Source organism: Amblyomma maculatum, chromosome 5 (assembly GCF_055883805.1).
Source record: "Amblyomma maculatum isolate TAMU_Amacu chromosome 5, ASM5588380v1, whole genome shotgun sequence".
In the NCBI taxonomy this organism is placed as follows: domain Eukaryota; kingdom Metazoa; phylum Arthropoda; class Arachnida; order Ixodida; family Ixodidae; genus Amblyomma; species Amblyomma maculatum.
This window is the reverse complement of record NC_139348.1, coordinates 57,011,856-57,032,021: the sequence shown is the minus strand read 5'-3', so window position 1 is coordinate 57,032,021 and position 20,166 is coordinate 57,011,856. Positions and strand designations below refer to the sequence as shown.

Genomic DNA, 20,166 nt, shown 5'->3' with positions numbered 1-20,166 from the left:
CGAAGCAGGGAAGGAAGTGAGCGCCCTGATCGAGCAATATTAGGAAGTTGCCAAGAAACTGCTGCCGCTGGAATAGATTGCATAGGCTGAAATTAACTGCCCCGCGATGGCACGTCTATGCAGGAACGACAAGATCATTTTCTTTTGTACAAATTTGTAGTTTGTTCTTGAATACTTAGTAAATTTCAACGCTCTTGGTGTACTTCACCAGCGTAAGGTGCTGCCTTCAGTGTTTCAAAAGGAAAACCCACTCTGAAAACCTGCAGCTCTAAAAGGCCTGTTCGTTTATTGTACAATGATACTTCCGGTAACGACAAAAATTGCTCATGTTATTTTTAATTGGGTACATCAATTTATTTCATTATCAAAAAACAATTGAGTTCAGCATATCATTTTTTAATCATAACGGGTGTAGCATATTACCAGGCACTGAGAAAAAGCATTGCATAAAAAAGTTATGATCCGCACGGTAATCCACAATTCATAGGTAGGCCTTGGTTCGCAATATTTCCGTTCTTTCATCATTCCTTTTTGCATGTGCTTCTTTCGGCGATGCTCTTCCTGAATAGGTCAGCCAAAGGTATGTCGATGATGCATGTGATTTCGCCGCCCCTCTTCATTTGAGAAAGCTTAGGAAGAAAAGAGCAATAAATATGTTTTTAGTATTTTTTGAAGCATTTCAGTTTTTTTTCCAAGGCGAATATTTGATATGTGCAGGGGAATTTTCGATACAAAATTCTATTGAATACCGTAAGTACTAAGTTTCAAAGACAAGCATATATGGTTTTTAGTCAATGTATTTCAAAAGCAACAAACAAAATGTTATTATGCAAGCAGCAATTACAGAGTGGTTGATAGAATAAAGGAAGCAGGGAAATAATCATCCAGCAGAAACTGTGAAATCAACCGGTGTTTTTTACATATCCTAATATTTCTATAATCAGAGTTTTCTGAGTTTTAAAGCATAACGATATATAAACATGTTCCACATCATGCGGCCAATAATATCTGCCTTGAAACCACCAAAGTTTCCAAGGACTGCGAGTCCAAATGTTCAACGCGTGCAGTAAAATAGATTTTTTTTTAAAGCAGCTTGGTTATATAATATGTCTTGCTAAATACGAAGCTTTGATGGTGCACTACATTGAGCTAAGAAGAAAAATATTAGGTCCTGCCAGCTCCACCATCCATAATCTGGTATATGCAGCTTTTTCATGCCTTAAGCTAGTGGCGTCGTACAATGCCTAATAATTGAAATATTTCTCAAGTTAGATGGAGCAGAGAGTGGAGAGTGAGCTGTTAATTTGCGATTTCTATCTGAGCAGTTTTATCAGGCTGAGCAAAAACATTATTTATTACAATTGCCTTAAAGTTCAGCAAATTCGGTGCACAACATTTGCAACATTTGCACAAGGGCACAACCTTTCCTTGGGTACGAACACAAAGCGAAACCTCAATTTAGAGTGTGTTGATAAAGCAGACTAAACATTTTTATTTATCTTTGTATATTGTAAATGCATTAGCCATGAATGGTATTGTAAAATGTAAAATGCCGTGTGCTATAGCTGCGTCTGATTTCAGAGCGAGTAAGCAAGCAATTGATCCGAAAGAAGACATTTTTGTTGTGCGTGTAGCGTTGCAGTTGTCACTACGTTTACTTTAAGAAGGCGCAAGACGAAGAAATAGGAGCCCTTTCCACTGACATATATCCTTGCAGTAAGAAGGTTTCAGCAGCATTAATTTTTTTATCCATCTGTGGTTTCGCGTCTAGCAAATTATGTACGTACAGTTACAATTAACTATAAAGTTTTTGTTAGGCACCCGAGTTGTTCATTTAATAATGCTGCTTACTTAAAATTGGTTTATCCCTTGAGGCGAAAGTTCAGGTGATGAGACGGGTCAACGTGCATTATGCACTAGAGACTTTTAGCACAACAAAGACACCCTACCGAAGACATGCAATGGATTACCGGGTGCTTGGACCAGGTGTGAATACGAGTGCACAGGAGTGGTCTGGTAACCGGTATACTCCTATGCTGGTACCTCCGTGCTCTGCCCTGTTACTACATGTTACTCACGAATTATTGACATCAAACTTTTTTGAAGTGAAAGCTTCCAGAGCGTCGTGCAGCGAGTGTCGCCGTTGCACACCGAGTAACGTCAACGTCATGTGCGGAGCAAGTAGCCGGAGCTGGGCGTCTCCGCAAATGACGGCGCGCCAACGCGGCGTTCTCGCTTCATCTTGTGTTGCTGCGTCACGTCTAGTTTTAACACCTGGTCCTTTTTCTCACATCTCGCAAATTTTATTCCTACAGGCAGATATTTTGACAAATACACACCATTGTCTGACAATGCTGTACAATCTTCTAGTTCCCTGTCTACCCTTTCTCTCCACCGCCAACTACCCTTAAAAATGCCTACGATAGTCTCCCTGTACTCTCGATACGTCTATGGTTGCTTTGAGGTACGAAAACTGCCTTCGAGGAGTCACAAGCTGGGAGCAGTGCTTGGGCTGCGTTTTCTTTACACTCGCAGATATCCATCTAAGAGCTCAGTAAACCGTGCCTGCCCATGGTAGGTGAACCTCCGTTCTGTAAGCTAGGCTATCAATATGAGTTTAACCTGGCTTAACATCACAGCATACTCAAGTGAAACAAAGGTCTCTCTTGCATAACGTGGCTTAGCTGGGAAGAACCACATGGGAAGAAGCACAATATTGGTCGAGAGCTCTTAAATCACACATGAAGCGGTGAATTTGAAAGCTAAGTGAATTTTGCTGGACACAAATATATTTGAGGTGACGTGCAAACTGATCCCGAAAGCATTGGGTGATACTTCAGGGGCGTGATGTCTTGATGCATAATTCTAATTTTAGCGTTAATTTGTGGGTATCATGAGGTCTTTCATATATTGTGTTTCACTGAACGAGATTTGATACAGCACCGTAATGGGCCTTAGTGTGCTTGAAGCACCGTCTTCGAAAAATTGACAGAATATGCCTAAATTATCGCTTTTGTCCTTAAGGGCAGACAGAGTGTACTTGCCTTCAAGTGGCGAGCGTATCTGAACGAGATCAGCCAGCCAAGCAACAATCATGAGGCTATAATGCTGATTGATCATGCCCATTAAAGCGAATTATAAGAATTCCCCAAAATTTTACCACCTGTGCTGCCTGCCACGATTTACACGTTCAATGTGGAGACTTTCTGCCTGCTAATTCAGAATACACCATAATAGCCTCTACTGAGCCTTTATCATACGCATCGTTTACCATAGGCACGTTCCTGCACTACAAGAGCCATTACGTTCGCTAGCACCACGCTGGCACATCCGTAATCCTTCGCAGAAAAGTCAATATTATGCACTTAAGCAACATTGTTTTCTTTAAATTATCGCGGGAGCGGTGACTGCATGGCACAGCTGCGCTAAGGCGAAACAGTGTAGTACTCTGGGGAGGAAACTGGCATATGCGCCTCTCATGCTGCTGGAGCCAACGCCGTCTGTGTGGCTGTTGTGCGAAGCAGCCCCGCGAAGCAGTGCTTACGGTCTGACTTCACAGGAGGAGGATCTCTAGTCTTATGAGCACTGGTGGAAAAGAATATAAAGATAAATTAGCCTGCTTGACATGTAGTTTTAGAGGAAGCTTAAAATTTACTTTTTCCACCTTAGATTTTAGAAAATATATGTTAATTGTTTTTTATAAAAACTCACTGGAATATAACCGAAAAAACAAGGAAGAATTGTTCTCAAAAACACTGACGAGAAAAATGACGTCAGCCTGTTTCTTATTCTTAAGAGTCCTTATACAATCAAGCAAGGGGGTTTCAGACCCCTGTAGATTCTAGTGGGCGGTCTCAAACCCCCCTCCCCTCCAGAGACTTTCCTGACTTTAGGCCCTACCGCGAAGCAAGCTTTATGCTCCAGCACGCTTGTTTCATTTTCTATATGGGAGTTGGTTTCACCTTGATTCATTTCCTCATGGGAGTTCGCAGTGAAGTCCCACACAGCTGTGAGCGCCAGCTGCGCACATCAGTTCCGATGCCTGAGCTGAGGCAGACCTGGGTGCACTTCGTGCATCTTCTATGCTGGACTCATAGAATCTGGGAGAAAACAGGTACAAAGTGCCCAGAATGCGAAATCTCCCCGGTCACCGACGCGGCGCTTTCCGGTAAAGCTGATACCGGGTTCTCGCGGAGGGGGGGGGGGGGGGGTTATAATGGTGGCTGGACTTCAAAGGTTACCTCGGGGAATTGGCCTTATCGGCCAGTCGCGCGGCTTAGGCGTCCTTGCAGGACGCCGAGGAAAGGGGAGCCTAGTAGTTGTCCAAATATGATGAAACACCTGCCGAGTTAAGGGAGTAACGGTTAGTAAGCCCTAAATTATTTGACTGAGCTCGGTTCGTGGTTGATTTTCCCAGCAGCCAGGCCATGAACACTCGCCCCTCAGTATGTGTTGAGTAAGCTCAGACGAGTAAATAAAGGCAGGAGGATGGTTGGTAAGCTCAACTGATGTCCATTGGTTGAACCGCGGTGCCTGCGCAAGCCCGCGCCTGAATTGGCAGCATCATCGAAAATTTAACTTGGAGCTGGAACCCGTGAAAGCACTTGGGGGGCTAAGTAGCCGCCGGGGCGAGCGATCCCACTGAATTGACTGAACTAACAACCCGGCCCCGCGGTTGGTGCGGGATATGAAAACGGGTGTATTCTAGAGGGGCCCCAGATTCACCGCCTCAACGTTAGGTTTTCACCTGACCCTGCGTCGGTGCCCGGGCGTGCCTGGTGAGTTAGTGGCATTCCCGCAAGTCGAGGCCGCACATACAAAGGATCTTGGGGCTCTACCTCTCCTGGCCAGACATGCCCTAAGGGGAGCCAAGAAATATCAGAAAGTGATGGCAAAAACTCGCTGTCCCCAGTTTCCGTCCAACTATCGTATCCATCCCTAACTCCCATTGCCCATTCTCCTATAAAATTCCGTTACATCTCTGGGGAGATCAGGGGAGTCTACTCGGGCCCATATGCCTGGCTTTGGGTCACTGTAGTTGGCTCCCCTTTTTTATTTATTATTTGTATATTAAAACTTTTGTCCGATGGACCTGCTCATTTATATCGCCAATTCAGGAGCTTTCTCTACCCGCGATGCATTAGCGGTGCGGGAGAAGTCTGACTTTAAACTCCATATTGCTTCGTGTCTCATAAAGAATACAAGACACTGGAGGCGTACAGAAAAATTCATAAAAGACAAATGGGGTGAGCCGCAGGGCCCCATATACTAAGCTGTGTCATAACGACATTGTTTAGAGAAAAACATAAGTGCAATACAAAATCTAAATATGAAATGTACTTTGTAAAGGGAAATCAGTTATTACTGTCTGAAGAAAGCAATATTCTCTGAATGCAAATGTAGTGTAGAAAACACTTCCCTCAATATGGCAAAAATAATTACTTATGCCACAAGAAATAGCCAGCGGTTCTGGGCGAAATAAACAACCAAAATGCAATTTCACTCATTCAGCAAAAATCATAAAATACAATAAAAAACAATGAGGTGGTAAAAATGAAAATATTTTTTGTGATATCAAGCAAGGAAAGACAGATATTTTTCATTAACAAGGAACACTACTAAAACAACGAGGCTGGTAAACTTCCAGGGCTGGAGGATGAGGGACTCATCCCGAAAGCAGTTCTTTTAACTATATCAATAGGCTGATATGTAGGGTCCTCTACAATTATTTTCCTTAAGTAACGATGGAAGCTGATTTGTAGGACGTGGTAAACTGCTAATCGGCAACCAGTCGTCTTTAAGATATCAACCGCCCTGTATGAAGCCGTAAAAGTTGTGGTCGAAACTCCTTCAGACCCGATACATAGGAGCCGCTTATCGCCAGGGTTGTTCCGCACTACTCAAAACAGTCTAGCTGAAGACGCTCATTCCAGGGGGATAATTTTTGACGAGCCCTTTTTTCTGGCCTGTTCCATTATCTCTTTCGTCTAGGGCAGCAGCACCTTCCAGTCGATGTTCGCACAATACTTCTAAAAGAACCACCGAGTGTGTCTCCTCGTGTTCTCAATTATACTCCACAGCATCTATTATGCATAGCGTCTGTTCATTAATATTTTCAAGCCTTTCTTCTAGGAAAACCACTAAAATATAGTTCATGTCTGGATGCTGAAATAGCGAAATTTCGTGCCACAGAGCTCACTTCTTTCCAATCCAGAAAAACAAATATTTGATAGGTACTGTTTGGGCCTGAGCATTCACATGGGGCATGTACTGCACTTCCCTTCGTGCCGATACTAAGCCACACGGTTTTGTTTTAGGTAAATATCCACGTATATAATAAGACGCTGTTCATTCGCATACATGACGGCAGATAAACCTCTTACGAATCGCATGTGGTACTAATCGCGCTCAGTTTTCGTCTTGATCAATCATGGGTTACTTCGCGCGACCGCAAAAAAGAAATCACAAAACTGCAGACCTTAACTGAGCTCAGAAATAGCCTAACCGAAGCAACATTACAGCATGAAGGAAATATGCAGAAAAAACTGCACATAAATGTTGCGCGCAAAACATAGCTAGAAAAAACAAGCACCGCAAGGGTAAACATATCCCGACACAAACACAATTTATTTGGGAAAAGTTAGCGTTATACAACCCCACTTTAAGAGCTATCCTTGAAATCCTTCAGCCAGTCATTGTATTGTTTGCATGCACTTACCATGCGGTTGAGAGAAGAGAAGCAGAATACTCCTTTGTGTCGGGTAACGTACCACTTGCTGTGGTCCTCACGACTTGAGAACACAGCGGATCCTTTAGCTGTTTTCACGCCAATAACAGTGACGTCAGTGACACTGTAGGTCTTCGAACAGTGCTTAGTTTGGGCACCGCCAGCGCCGTTTTGCCACGACTGGACAACGATGCTGTCGTTCATCTGGCGACCGAGCTCTTCGGTGTAAATATCTGAAATGGGCGATTTTGCAACATTGTCTGTTGTCTTCATCTACACAACTTAGCCCAAACACAGCCCACGGCATCAGCACTGTTTTGTGTATATGCCGTGCGTACCAGCTAAATTGATTAAATTTTTTCAAATAAAAGAAGCATCCCGCTAAAGCGGAAAAAATCCGAAGCTGCGGGAATTGCCTCACAGAAGCCTGAAGTATTAAAATACTTTTTTCTACAAAATATATGACTAATAACTATGTGGGGAAGTAGACAATAGACATATATTCTACGAAAGTTGCGGCTTACTGATAAATAGAGGACAATATGGTGTTTCTCATCATACACACGCTTTTAATTATTTTTATTGTGATCATTACAGCATATCAGACATCTATACTACAGATATTCAGCGCACAAGAAGGCTACACTCTCAGACACAATAACCATTCTTCTGAGCACTGCTTCCCGCAATGGTACTTGACCGAGCTTTATTATCCCGCGACACCACACCACCTTCTAGATAAAATCTTTCGAAATACGTTTCTAATACATATTTTTTAAAGAAACATCCTGTCTATTTTCGAGAAATCTTGTTATCTCATTTCTTTATCTCAAACTGCTCTCTTCAAAAAATATTTTTCTTGTTTTGAAAATGAATACATTACAGTAAACCGTAAGCGGGCTGCTGCTATCTACAGCAGATTTTGGCCTCAATACCCATTTTTATTCCTACTTGAGAAGAGCGTATTGCCGGGCTAGTTGGTGATCCATTGGGTAAAAAATTGCGCAAAAAAAAACACAAAGGACAAAGAAGAACACACACGTCTTATGTGTTCTTCTTTGTCCTTTGTGTTTTTTTTTGCGCAATTTTTTACCCAATTATTCCTACTTGCAGTGCAATTGTGAAAGCTGCAACACGTGCTTGAAGTCCGGAATATAACATATATAAAAATATTAAGACAAACAATATATCTTCATGATCAAGCAAGAAAATATTGCCAGGGGGCGCTCGGAGTGAAAGACGACGTTGAAGTGAATCGGCTCCGGACTCGCAGGCCGTACCTAAACCTTGGACCGTGTAATTCTACCTTTACCGGCTCTGTTAACCTAGCCCCAGTCGCCAAGACCGTGACAAATCTGGAGGAGGTCAGGTCTGATGTCCCGTACCCCTACGCTAAGCAGGAGTGCTGGTCATATATTCGAGGAAACGCCCGTTCACCGCACTAGCCGCAGGCAACGAGGCCTACCACCTGAGTTTTCCCCCTCGGGCATGACTACCAGTAGCCACGGCGTCGTCGCAATGCCTGGCGTGACCCCCACCTACGTGACGTTGCAAAACCCCCGCGTCCCAAAGACCTTTCACGGGGAAACATATGAAGACGTCGACGACTGGTTGCAGCACTACGAAAGGGTAGCTACATTCAACCTCTGGGATGACGCCGCACGGCTTCGAAATAATGTATATTTCAGCCTCGAGGATGGCGCTCGGACGTGGTTCGAGAACCATGAAGAGCAGCTGTCGTCTTGGAGCGAGTTCAAACGTCATCTTGCGGCAACTTACGGAAGCTCAGATCGCCACGAACGGGCCGAACGCGCTCTACACACTCGGATCCAAATGTCTAACGAAACCGTCGCGGCGTTTATCGAAGACATGACGCGCCTGTTTAAGCGTGCGGATCCTACGATGTACGAGGACAAAAAGCTGCGCTACCTCATGCGTGGCGTCAAAGAGCAGCTTTTCGCTGGCCTGGTGCGCAACCCGCCGAAAACTGTTGCAGAATTCTTTGCGGAAACATCCACTATAGAGAAAGTGCTTCACCAGCGAGCTTCGGCACGGGATCACACCATCCACGCCGCCTCCGTCTCTGCTGAATTCCCATCGCATAGCATGGACACATCGGCGCTACGGGAGCTCATACGTTCCGTTGTGCGCGACGAACTCCGACTGATGTATGGCACACCTCAACCAGCTCCTTCCTCCAGTGCCAGCGTTGTCCGCGACGAGGTGCAACAAGCGCTCCGGCCTCCATTTCCAATCGGTGAACCTCGCCCTACTCCTCCTCTTACACCACCAGAGTGTCACCGCCCTACATACTCCCAGGTGCTGCAATCCTCTCCGCCCTCGTCGCCGTCCCTGATTCCTCCGAACGTAGCTGGGCCGAAAACAGCAGCCCCCGTGATCCAGTACGTCACAGATTCTCGACCGCCTACACGGAAAGCAGACGAGTGGCGTACCCCCGACCGACGGCCGTTATGCTTCCACTGCGGCGATCCGGGTCATGTCTATCGGCGCTGTCCCTACCGTCGACTAGGTCTCAAAGGGTTTTCCGCTGATTCTCCGCCGCCTCGCTACGGCGAACGGCCTCGAGCCGTTGAAGATTTCGTCAATGATCAGCGCCGGATCGTTCCGTCTCGTCTGCGACCATCTAGATCAACGTCACCCAGGTCTCGCCCGTCGCCATCTGCTACGAGTTCCTCATGGGCAGCGCAGGGCCGCTCGCCCAGTCCCCAGAGGGAAAACTGAAACCAGCGACCTTCGGGGGTAGGCTCGCTGGACATCGCGGCGCGGGAGACACCCTATTGATGCGGACACGGAAAGACTACGCATCGACATTGGAAAAGTCCGCGGTTACCAATCATAACGCCACATCGACGCCACCACGACGCACCTGCAACAACGACGAATTGCCGGTGGAACCGACGACGAAACGACGCACCCGAAACGACGACGAATTGCCGCTGGAACAAACGACGCAACCACGCACCCGCAACAACGACGAATTGCCGGTGGGACATATGACGCAACAACGCACCCGCAACGACCACGAAATGCCGGTGGAACGGACGCTGCAACAACGCACCTGCAACGACGACGAATTGCAGGTGAAGCAGACCGCGTACACCGACGCAGAGCACTCAAAGACTCAGAAGCCTGACATTCGCGAGCACATTTCGTTGGACATACCCGTAGTACTGGATGGTCGCCATGTTCTAGCTCTGTTGGATACTGGCGCTGATTATTCTATTTTGAGCAGCCAGTTTGCCGCAGTTCTCAAGAAGGTTTTGACTCCGTGGGCTGGTACAAACGTTCGCACCGCGGGCGGTCATCTGATTACTCCTCTGGGCATGTGCACGGCCAGAGTTCAAATTCAAGAATCAACATTTGTGGTAAGCTGCCTTGTTCTGAAAAGCTGTTCGCGTGACCTGATTCTGGGCGTAGATTTTCTTCGTGAATATGGCGCAATTATTGACCTCCGAAATTCTAAGGTGTCGTTTTCTACTGAGAAAGCAGTGGTCCTCAGCGGTGCAAAGCGACCACTCAATGAGCTTCGAGTTTATGAGGACAGTGTCACTCTTCCACCCCGAACAAGCACCTTCATTAATGTCAAATGCAATGCCCTTAACGATGGTGACGCAATAGCCGAAACTAACGTATCGTTACTGTTGACACAAGGGGTCTGCGTGGCCCGCAGTTTGATACATCTTCACCGTGGTCAGTCCAAGGTACTTGTTACAAATGTTTCGCACGAGTATCGGCACCTTTTTCGTGACACTTCCGTAGCTATCGCCGAACGCATCTCTGATGTCTCCGAGTGCTTGTCCACAGAAACGGTGCCACCGCCCACATCCCTCGACAATCTCGATGTCAGCTCAGAGCTATCGGTCAGCCAGCGTGACCAGCTGTTTTCATTGTTACTTGAATTCAAAGAGTGTTTTGCATCGTCGTCAAAAGTGAATCAAACTCCCATCGTCAAGCACCAGAGCGTGACGTTCGATAATGTGCGCCCAATCCGCCAGCACCCCTACCGCGTCTCTTCGACCGAGCGCGAAGTTATTAGGTCACAAGTTAAGGAAATGCTCGAAGATGAGGTTATCCAGCCTTCCAATAGCCCGTGGTCCTCCCCGGTCGTTCTAGTTAAAAAGAAAGACGGCACGTTACGTTTTTGCGTCGATTACCGCAAACTGAACGCCGTAACCAAGAAGGATGTCTACCCCTTGCCGCGGATTGACGACTCTCTCGACCGCCTTCGGCGTGCAAAGTATTTTTCGTCCATCGATTTAAAAAGTGGCTACTGGCAGATTGAGGTCGATGAGCGAGATCGTGAGAAAACGGCCTTCGTCACACCCGACGGCCATTACGAATTTAAAGTTCTACCTTTCGGCCTGTGTTCCGTGCCGGCCACATTTCAGCGGATGATGGACACTGTCCTCGCCGGCCTTAAATGGCAGTGTTGTCTAGTCTACCTAGATGACGTGGTGGTCTTCGCAGAATCATTTGCACAACATCTTCAGCGCCTGCGGTCAGCACTCGAAGGCCTTCGATCCGCTAACTTGACACTTAAGCCACAGAAATGCCACTTTGGCTACCGAGAGCTTAAATTTCTCGGCCATGTCGTCAGCGCCGCCGGCGTGAAGCCCGACCCTGACAAGATTACTGCTGTCGCGGAATTTCCGATTCCACGGGACAAGAAAGCTGTTCGCCGATTTCTCGGCTTGTGCAGTTACTACCGGCGTTTTATCGATAACTTCGCTGATCTCGCTGAACCGCTGACTGAGCTCACCCGGGGAGACACCCCTTTTGTTTGGACTCACGAACAAGAAGCTGCTTTTGCCGAGCTGCGTCTCCGTCTCCAATCGCCGCCTGTTCTAGCCCATTTCGATGAGCAGGGGGAGACAGAAATACACACCGACGCCAGTAACAGTGGTCTTGGGGCGGTTCTCGTGCAACGTCAAGAGGGTGTTGAACGAGTCATCGCCTATGCCAGCCGTACTTTATCCCGCGCCGAGATGAACTATTCAACTACTGAAAAGGAATGCCTCGCCATTATTTGGGCTGCTGCGAAATTTCGCCCCTACCTTTATAGTCGCCCATTTAAAGTTGTCACTGACCACCATTCTTTGTGTTGGCTGGCCAACCTGCGTGACCCATGCGGCCGCCTGGCGCGATGGAGCCTTCGCCCACAGGAGTTCGATCTCACTATTGTTTATAAGTCCGGACATAAGCATGAATATGCTTACACGCTCTCCCGCGCGCCTGTCGAGCTCGCTTCACCAGACACAAATGACACTGGCAGTTTCCTCGGAGCTGTTGATGCTTCAGATATGTCACATCAGCAGCGTGCCGATCCAGATTTACGAGCACTGCTTGATTATTTAGAAGGTCAGCCAGCCACCATACCTAAGTGCTTTTCTCGGAGCCTCTCAACTTTCTGCCTGAGAGGTGGTGTGCTTTATAATCAGAACTCTAGATCCAAGTCGAGAACCTACCTCCTCGTCGTACCCACAGCTCTGAGAGAGGAAATCCTTTCCGCGTGCCACGATGAGCCAACATCTGGCCATTTGGGCTATTCTCGCACACTTGCTAGGATACGACAGACATTCTACTGGCCCAACCTTGCCACTGTTGTTAAGCACTATGTCAAGAGCTGTCGGCAATGTCAGCGTCGGAAGGTTCCGCAATCAAAGCCTGCGGGCCTCCTCATGCCCATAATACCACCACGAGCACCATTTGATCAAGTCGGCATGGACCTTCTCGGTCCTTTCCCTCGATCCTCTGGTGGCAACCGTTGGATAATCATCGCCACAGACTATCTGACTCGCTATGCCGAGACCAAAGCGTTACCTAGTGGTACAGCGTCTGAAGTTGCCCATTTCTTTGTACACCAGATCATACTACGGCACGGTGCTCCTACCTGTATTATTACTGATAGAGGGACTGCCTTTACTTCAAAAATGATGGCCGAAGTCTTTCATCTCAGCGGTACGGCGCATCGAAAAGGTACTGCTTACCATCCGCAGACCAATGGGCTGACGGAAAGTCTTAATAAGACCATCGCGGATATGCTGGCGATGTACGTCGACGCCAAGCACAAGACTTGGGATGCGATCGTACCATATGTGACGTTCGCATACAATACGGCAGTCCAAGAGACTACACGTTTCACGCCGTTTCGCCTCGTTTACGGCAGGGAGGTTCGGACGATGCTGGACGCAATGCTCCCTTACCAAACAGATACCGAACTTTGTTCTGACGCCGAGCAGTTTGCCCAAGATGCTGAGCAAGCACTCCAGCACGCGTCCACATCACCCAACAACAGGACAGGGATCCACGCCGGTACAACCTCCGCCACAGACAAGCTTCCTACAACACCGGGGACCAGGTGTGGGTGTGGACTCCTGTTCGACGCTGCGGCCTTTCAGACAAGCTAATTTGCCGCTACTTCGGACCGTATAAAATCGTGCGACGCATCAGTAACGTCAATTACGAGGTGCTCCCGGATAGATCAGAGCACACAGGCCGTCGGCTACCTCGTCCAGAGACAGTTCATGTCTTGCGATTGAAGCCGTACTTTGCACGGCGACTGACAAACTACATCTACAAACTTTTTTTTTGAGTGGGGAGGTTGCTTTCGTACGCTTGTGTGCACGTGTAACTGTGTGCGTTACGCTTAAGGAGGGAGGAATGCCAGGGGGCGCTCGGAGTGAAAGACGACTTTGAAGTGAATCGGTTCCGGACTCGCAGGCCGTACCTAAACCTTGGACCGTGTAATTCTACCTTTACCGGCTCTGTTAACCTAGGCCCAGTCGCCAAGACCGTGACAATATACTATAACTGTCCAGGATATATCCCAGAAGTAAGAATAGCAAAGCAGTTAGGGGGTCATGCATATGGGTAAAACATCGAATATAGACTTTTTGTGGCGTGAACAGCTCAGTAGGATAAGGTGGGGGGGGGGGGGGGGCTGACTAGTTTGAAGCGCTATTTTGGTCATACGATTGGAAAAGTAATTTCCCAAAATAGGGAGAATAAATTGCTCCGCTATAATGGGCTGTCACATAGGGAAATGAAGGGTGCTGACATTTTTACTGGTATGCTTTTATCTATTTAAAAAGAATGAACGTTTGGCGAATATAACAATAATCTTCGTCTCTTTCAGTTCCATGCCAAACGCTTTGAGAAGAATGCGATTTTGGCACATTACCAGTGAAGTGTTCTCTGCCGAGGTAACCAGTGAAGAAGCGCCGCTGAAAACTCCAATTTAGGTGTATGATGCAGCCACAATGTATATATTGTTTATTGCTAGCGGTGTTGCTCTTTTTGCTAACTTGGCGAAGCACTTACAAAGAACTTTGCACTATATTTGGAAGAAGCATACATATAAACATTTCGACCCGTGATTATAGAACACCATACGTCAGCAAACAACATGTATTTGCTCCTGAAAACGAGTGGTGCATCTTATTATTGGACTGCGCCCAGAATGAAATTCACACCGAATGATCGAAAATACTTTAGCACTCTTGTCAACTGACTTGTATGACTAGAATAGTAATTAAACCATGTTCTTGTAGCGAATGCAGCTGTCCAGAACCTCGGTATCCTTTCAAATTAGCTGATGTTATCAGTAATTGCATCCTATATGGGAGGTATTATAATGTTACGCAAGCGTGGTAATGCTGAGATCAGCGAGTGAAGAGAGTGATATTGTACTTAAATTACCAGTTTATTGCGCTGTGTTGCACTGGCAAAAAAGTTAAGCAACTCAGCAGCTACAAGAACAGCAACAGCGTACTCGTTTGCCGTCGAAGTAGAAAAGACCGTTCACCTCGGCAATGCTCAATTTAAAGTCTGCAAAGCAGCATCTAAATAAACGCGCTAAAGATGACCAGAACAACCTATAGTCGTTTTGGAAACTGACCTAAGCCACTAGAAGGGTTCGAAATATATCTAAGTGCATCTTGCGCGAAAAACAAACGATAAAGCCCCATCTCGGTAGCACGGAGCCTCAAAAAGATCGTTCCGCGCGTTCCAGTAACGGTGATAATGCCAACTGCTGGTGGATGTTGAAAATAACAACCAATATAAAGTTTTCAATGCTTCTCGGCACTACTCCTTCTTAAAATTGATCGACCCGATGCTTCGCAAAACGAGCAGAAGGTAAACGCCAACTTTAGAAATTAAAACGTCAAGAGCATTTAACGAGCGTAATAATACTTCAGGCGCTCAACAAGCATGATTTTCAGGCGCATCCGGTTCCGCTCAAATATGGTCGTACCGCCGGCGATGACATCAAAGTTCAGTTTCCCGTGGCGTTTAAGGACTTTGCGGGCCAAATTACCACATTAAAAGCATTTCACTCAGTCCATAACGGTGAATCGGCGTCGAAAACCGGCTTGGTCTCACGACTTGTACTCAGCATCGCGTCATCAAAATTACAGCATGAGGAGTCGGTTTTTCTTAAATTTTCTCTTTGTCCTATAACACATCGAGCAAACAGACAATACAAATTAGACTCATATTTAATAACCTCAGGTCGCATGTTAAATCGCACCTCAGCCTATTTCAAAGCAGCTACGCGAGAAGGGCTGTGGGTTTGATAAACTTAAGATAGCAATATTAAAGAGTGGCTTCAAAAACACTCGTGAGCGTGAGCAACGAGATTCATACTTTATTTTTAAGCTGAAGACAGTGTAAAAGGGCATAACCTCAAGCCATGGCCTTCTATAATCTCCTCTAGGAGTAGAGAATTACAAAACACTAAGCCCCATTGCCTGTATCGTCCGAAGTCATGCCCGATTTTGCCCTTTTTATGCCAAGTTCGGGAAAATACTCCGACCCCCTTTACGCTCATGTTAATGTCTTCCAAAGGATGCAACCTGCCACCCTCATTCCCCTGATTTTTTTTCTTTTTGACAATTTCCCTTTTCTGGCCGCTCTATTATCTAAGGCTCCTTACAAAAAACGGCACATCAGGGTTTCTTTTTATTCTTAATTTTGATGGGGTCACTCTCCCTTCCCCCTGCCCTCTAGATCGGTTGGAAGTGACAACGCTCTTTATTCTTCGACTGATGTAGTTTCGATGAAGCACGCTCTGCAGACCACCTCCGCTGAGCGCGACAGGCCTGTCCATCAGCAAGCACACCGTAGCAAGCAAAAGAGGAATGACTACCGGACCTTTTACATCCCTAATGCTTATGTTTTCACGGTTTGCATTTTCTATGCATTTATGAACCTATCTCCGTCTTATCTTTGCGCTCGCCCAACTACTATAAAAGAGGGAAGTTGCAGCGAAAACAATCCACCCTTAAAGAAAATCGGTATTAGGTCGAACCGTCGTGTCAAAGAAAAATGTTTTCTTTCCTTCTATGAATAGTGTACCTCGCTTCGTACAATTTTAAATATACACTATACATATTAAGTATACATATTTTAAGGAAGACAACGAAAACACAGCTCCACGACATCGATATCGCCATCGCTTGTGTCCGACGTCCATCCCTCGCGCTGAAGCTACTGAAGCTGTGCACTGTGGCTGGGAATTCTACACTGTTGTGTTCGAAGTACTAGCAGCGTTAGACGTCGGACCAAGTCATAAAATCCTATTTTCACTTGGTGGAGGTACGTGCGAGGTTCCCAGTACTCTTCTCTCCCTGGAAACTGCAGCCGAACGCTGATCGATCCAATGACAGTGCCTACCCCATTGTACCCAGCTCCACCCGTCACCTGCACTGGTATCCTGCGTCAACGGGACTTCGCTACCTTGAGTGTTGGCAACGATGACGAATTCGACGATTAGCGGTCCGCCTACGAACGGATCAGCTGTCGCAATAACTGGGACGACAATCGCTACATTAACAACATCATCTTTTACTTGAACGACGTAGCCAATCTAGTTTCCAAACTACGTGTCAGACGCTACCCACTCGCTTAAATTTAGGACCATATGCTCTGAGGTCTTTGGCTCCCCGCCCCCCCCCCCCCCCCCGCCACTCGCATACTCCGCGCGGAACAACACTTCGGTTGAGAGGGCAACTGACCTGTGAACTGTTAACGATTACGCTCAGGGCATTGTTGACTCGTGTCGCCGCGTTTTACCTACCTTGACGAGGCCGCAAAAAAACGTCATGTCCTTAGAGGAATCGATGGCGGGCCTTCAACATGCTCATCGCAAAAGGTCCCAATCTGGTAAAGGAAGTCTACGAGCTCTACCAAAGCTACGACGGCCTCCTCAAGGAGCACGTTTTGATTCGCCGCACGCCTGACACGTCCGTCACTGAACTGGCCGCGGAGCGTGAGCTACCTGGACTCTATGCTGAAATAAAGGCTTTTGTACGTGAGCTGGTCGCGCGAAAACAGTCTCTGCTGCCATCCGTGACACAGTCACCTAATGAGTTTGCTCCAGAGATTCACCGTGCAACCCAACCACATGTCTCAGAAACCGTTCCTAATTGCGGTCTCAATCATCTCCAGTTGCAACGTCACTGCCGTTCACTGCGCCTACAATTCCTTTTTCTGGCTTTGCGCCACTGAGGTACGCTCCAGCATTCGCGCAGGCCCCTGATCAGGTAGTGCGTCGCACATATGCCGAAGTTACTTCAAGTCCACCTCCAACGGCTTTATATGCCTATGCTTTGCCCCTATGAGGGAAGCAAAAATAGCTTTTGCTCCTTCTTTGCCTTAGAACTCATCCCCAAGGGGCACTTTATACGACGGACCTATTTGGTATGCCTGTGGCATTCATGTACACAATGCACGTTACTGCCAGCACCGTTTTTCTATGGCCTTTTGGAGCGCGTCCTGCGCCACCTTATTTTTCCTCCATGTTTTCAGTACTACCGCATTTCCTTACAGTAAAACTTGATCGTCCGCACGTCCTCTCTCGTCGTTCACCTTCACCACATAGCCGCTTCGTTTCGCCAATGTGCGGACAACCCGTTATCGAGCCAGACAACTATCCGCCCTAGATCGCAAGGCCCAAACTGCGTATTTAAAGAACTTTAAAGTTCTGTTCTTCCTCCCGTCAGTAATACTGCTGCCATCGTTGAAGGCGCCGTATTCTTGTGATTCTCGATACAAGTGCCGCTGTATCATTCACCAGCTAAAAACTCTACAACACCCTCCAACATGTAAGAACGCCTCTCGCGGAATTATCGCTTTGTAACGCATCCGTTCACATTATACAGCCGACAGCTGTCTGTTTTGTTCACGTAGTCATTGTTGGAGACTTGTACCTGATCGAATTCGTCATACTCCCTAAGTGTTCTCATGACGTAGTTATCAGCTGAGATTTCCTGTCATTGACTGCGCTGGTCCTGAACTAGAGCTCCTTGAACCTAGTGATGCACATTCTGATGCCCTGCTCCACGAGACATGTCCTAGTTCTGCGCCCAAACGCCTCGTCGCTTACAGCACAATATTCCCACCCATTAGTGCTGTTCTGGCTCCCCTCACTGCCTCTTCTGCCACCAACGCCACAAACCTCCTTGTGCCCTCCAGCGTTGTCTGCCGATGCCTCCACGTACCGTTGTCGTTTGCCGTTCTTGACACGAACAGCGGCTCAAGCACACTCATGACTGTTGTACATCTCGCGTCCCTCGCTATACTGTTTCAAAGGAATTGCATTGGCCGCATCGAGCCCGTGGACCTTCTGTTCGCCTTGGATGATTTCTCATTCCCTGTTTGCCAAGTTGACGTTTTTACTTCAAATCTTGCAGACTGCTATTCACTGCAGCGGTAACGTTTTGGCCGTTCTTTGGACAGTACTCTAGAGCCACGCCTCCACGAGCACTTTCTTGACATTTTACACCAATTCCCCTCCTCATTCGTCACCCCACTATCTTCCTTGGGCCGCACGACATTCGTATCCCATCTCATCGACATTGGCGCTCATCCACCTCTACCTCAGAGGGCCATATCTTGTGTTTCCGACGATGCGCTGTGTTACTGCTGAACAATTCGGTGGTTATTGCATCTACTGCACAAAATACCTAAAAATCAATTCTGAAATTGAATTCTCCACAGAATAAAGAAGGAGCTTTTGCTGCGATTATTGAATGTAATTTATCTGTATCATAATAGGTACTACTGTTAAACATCCCCTTATAATTATAAACTACCTGCCTGTCTGATCCTTTCCATCACAAGGCGGGCCTGGAGTTTCGATTCAATCCTGCTTCTTAGGGACTGTGCTGCTGACTTTAATATACGCTGACACACCATGGCCATTTCTTCGGCCAATCGCTCGGTTGTGAGGTTTGGATTTTCGAGTGCCTCTCATGAAGATATATTTCTATCGTGGCAGGCGGTCGTTTAGGGAACGTTCCATGTACCCTGCATGCCAGCGTTCGCGCGCGAGCAGACGAGAGTAGGAGTTTTGAAACCGCTTTGGTACCTGCGACAAGCCCCCTTTTCTTATCTTCTACACTAGCTCACTTGCAAAGTCCTATTGTTTACAGATTTAGTTATCAGGCTCTGGTTAGTCGGTGGAAAAAGTGTTTTTTTTTTATTGCGAAACAATACTAAGTCAGGCCTAACCACTGGTCGCTGTGTGCCGTGTTGATGTACGTGTACGTGTATGTGTCCGTCTCCGTGTTTGTGATTCCCGAGCCAGCGTTGCAACAGACAAGAGCTGCCAACTCGGGTCGCTCCTTTCATATGAGAGGCTGATATCAGAACTAGCCTGTCACAACCATTCGCATTCTCGTTACTCCTATGACACGCTGACATATGTCCATACAGCCTGGTCAAAGCGTGGCTTTATATGTAGGCTGGTAGCTTACGCTCTCTCGTCATAACCTTAAAGGATGAGTTTAAGTGTCCCAAATAATGTAGCACCTTACACTGATAGGGGGTGATAGGGGAATAATGTAGCAGACAAAAGAAGCTGCCACCGTTGCTTTCACAATTTAACTAGAATGAACCAGTGCTAAACAAAAAAATTGTATGCCTGTAGTATTGCGGAAATTTTACGCAAACCATTAACTTCTGCGGTGCTTCTCGAAGGTTGCCGTGAGCCTGTGATGATGAACGAAAACTTTGGCCTTTCGTTCGTTTTAACTATCATACGTAATCATGATCGTCGCGAGCCTGATGACTTGAACTGCAGGGCAAGGCCTTCCTCATAGCCTGTTTAAAGACCAAGGATGGCCCATAATAACACTCGCAAGAAAATTTAAATGTCAAGTGAGAATAGCATTGTTGGTGAACTAAAGCAAGAAGGGGACAAACACTGTATGAGGCAGGTGTCTAGGCGCAGTTATACAAAACCACTGATTACTTCGCCTTTATTTTGTAGAACGCGCCAGACCCTCCAGGGCCACGTTTGCTTGAAAATCGATATCTTAATTGAAAATATAACTTGCTCGTTTTCCTCTTCCTCCATTCTGTGTTTCACTCAAATTTCAATCACCTTTACCTTTTAAAGTGAGAGCGCTTTTAAT

General features: G+C 46.8%; 1 protein-coding gene across 1 annotated transcript in view; it reads right to left on the bottom strand.

Annotated features, from left to right (window-relative positions):
• Positions 1 to 325: 325 nt before the first annotated feature.
• Positions 326 to 20,166, bottom strand: part of LOC146188366 (cell-death-related nuclease 7-like) — an 88,776-nt gene continuing 68,935 nt past the window's right edge. Inside the window, exons 6-7 of the mRNA XM_084603751.1 lie at positions 6,719 to 6,960; positions 326 to 629 (exon numbers count right to left, since the gene is read on the bottom strand). Of these exons, the coding sequence (XP_084459877.1) occupies positions 522 to 629; positions 6,719 to 6,960 (350 nt within the window). The 3' untranslated portion in view covers positions 326 to 521. The remainder of the gene's footprint in view (positions 630 to 6,718; positions 6,961 to 20,166) is intronic.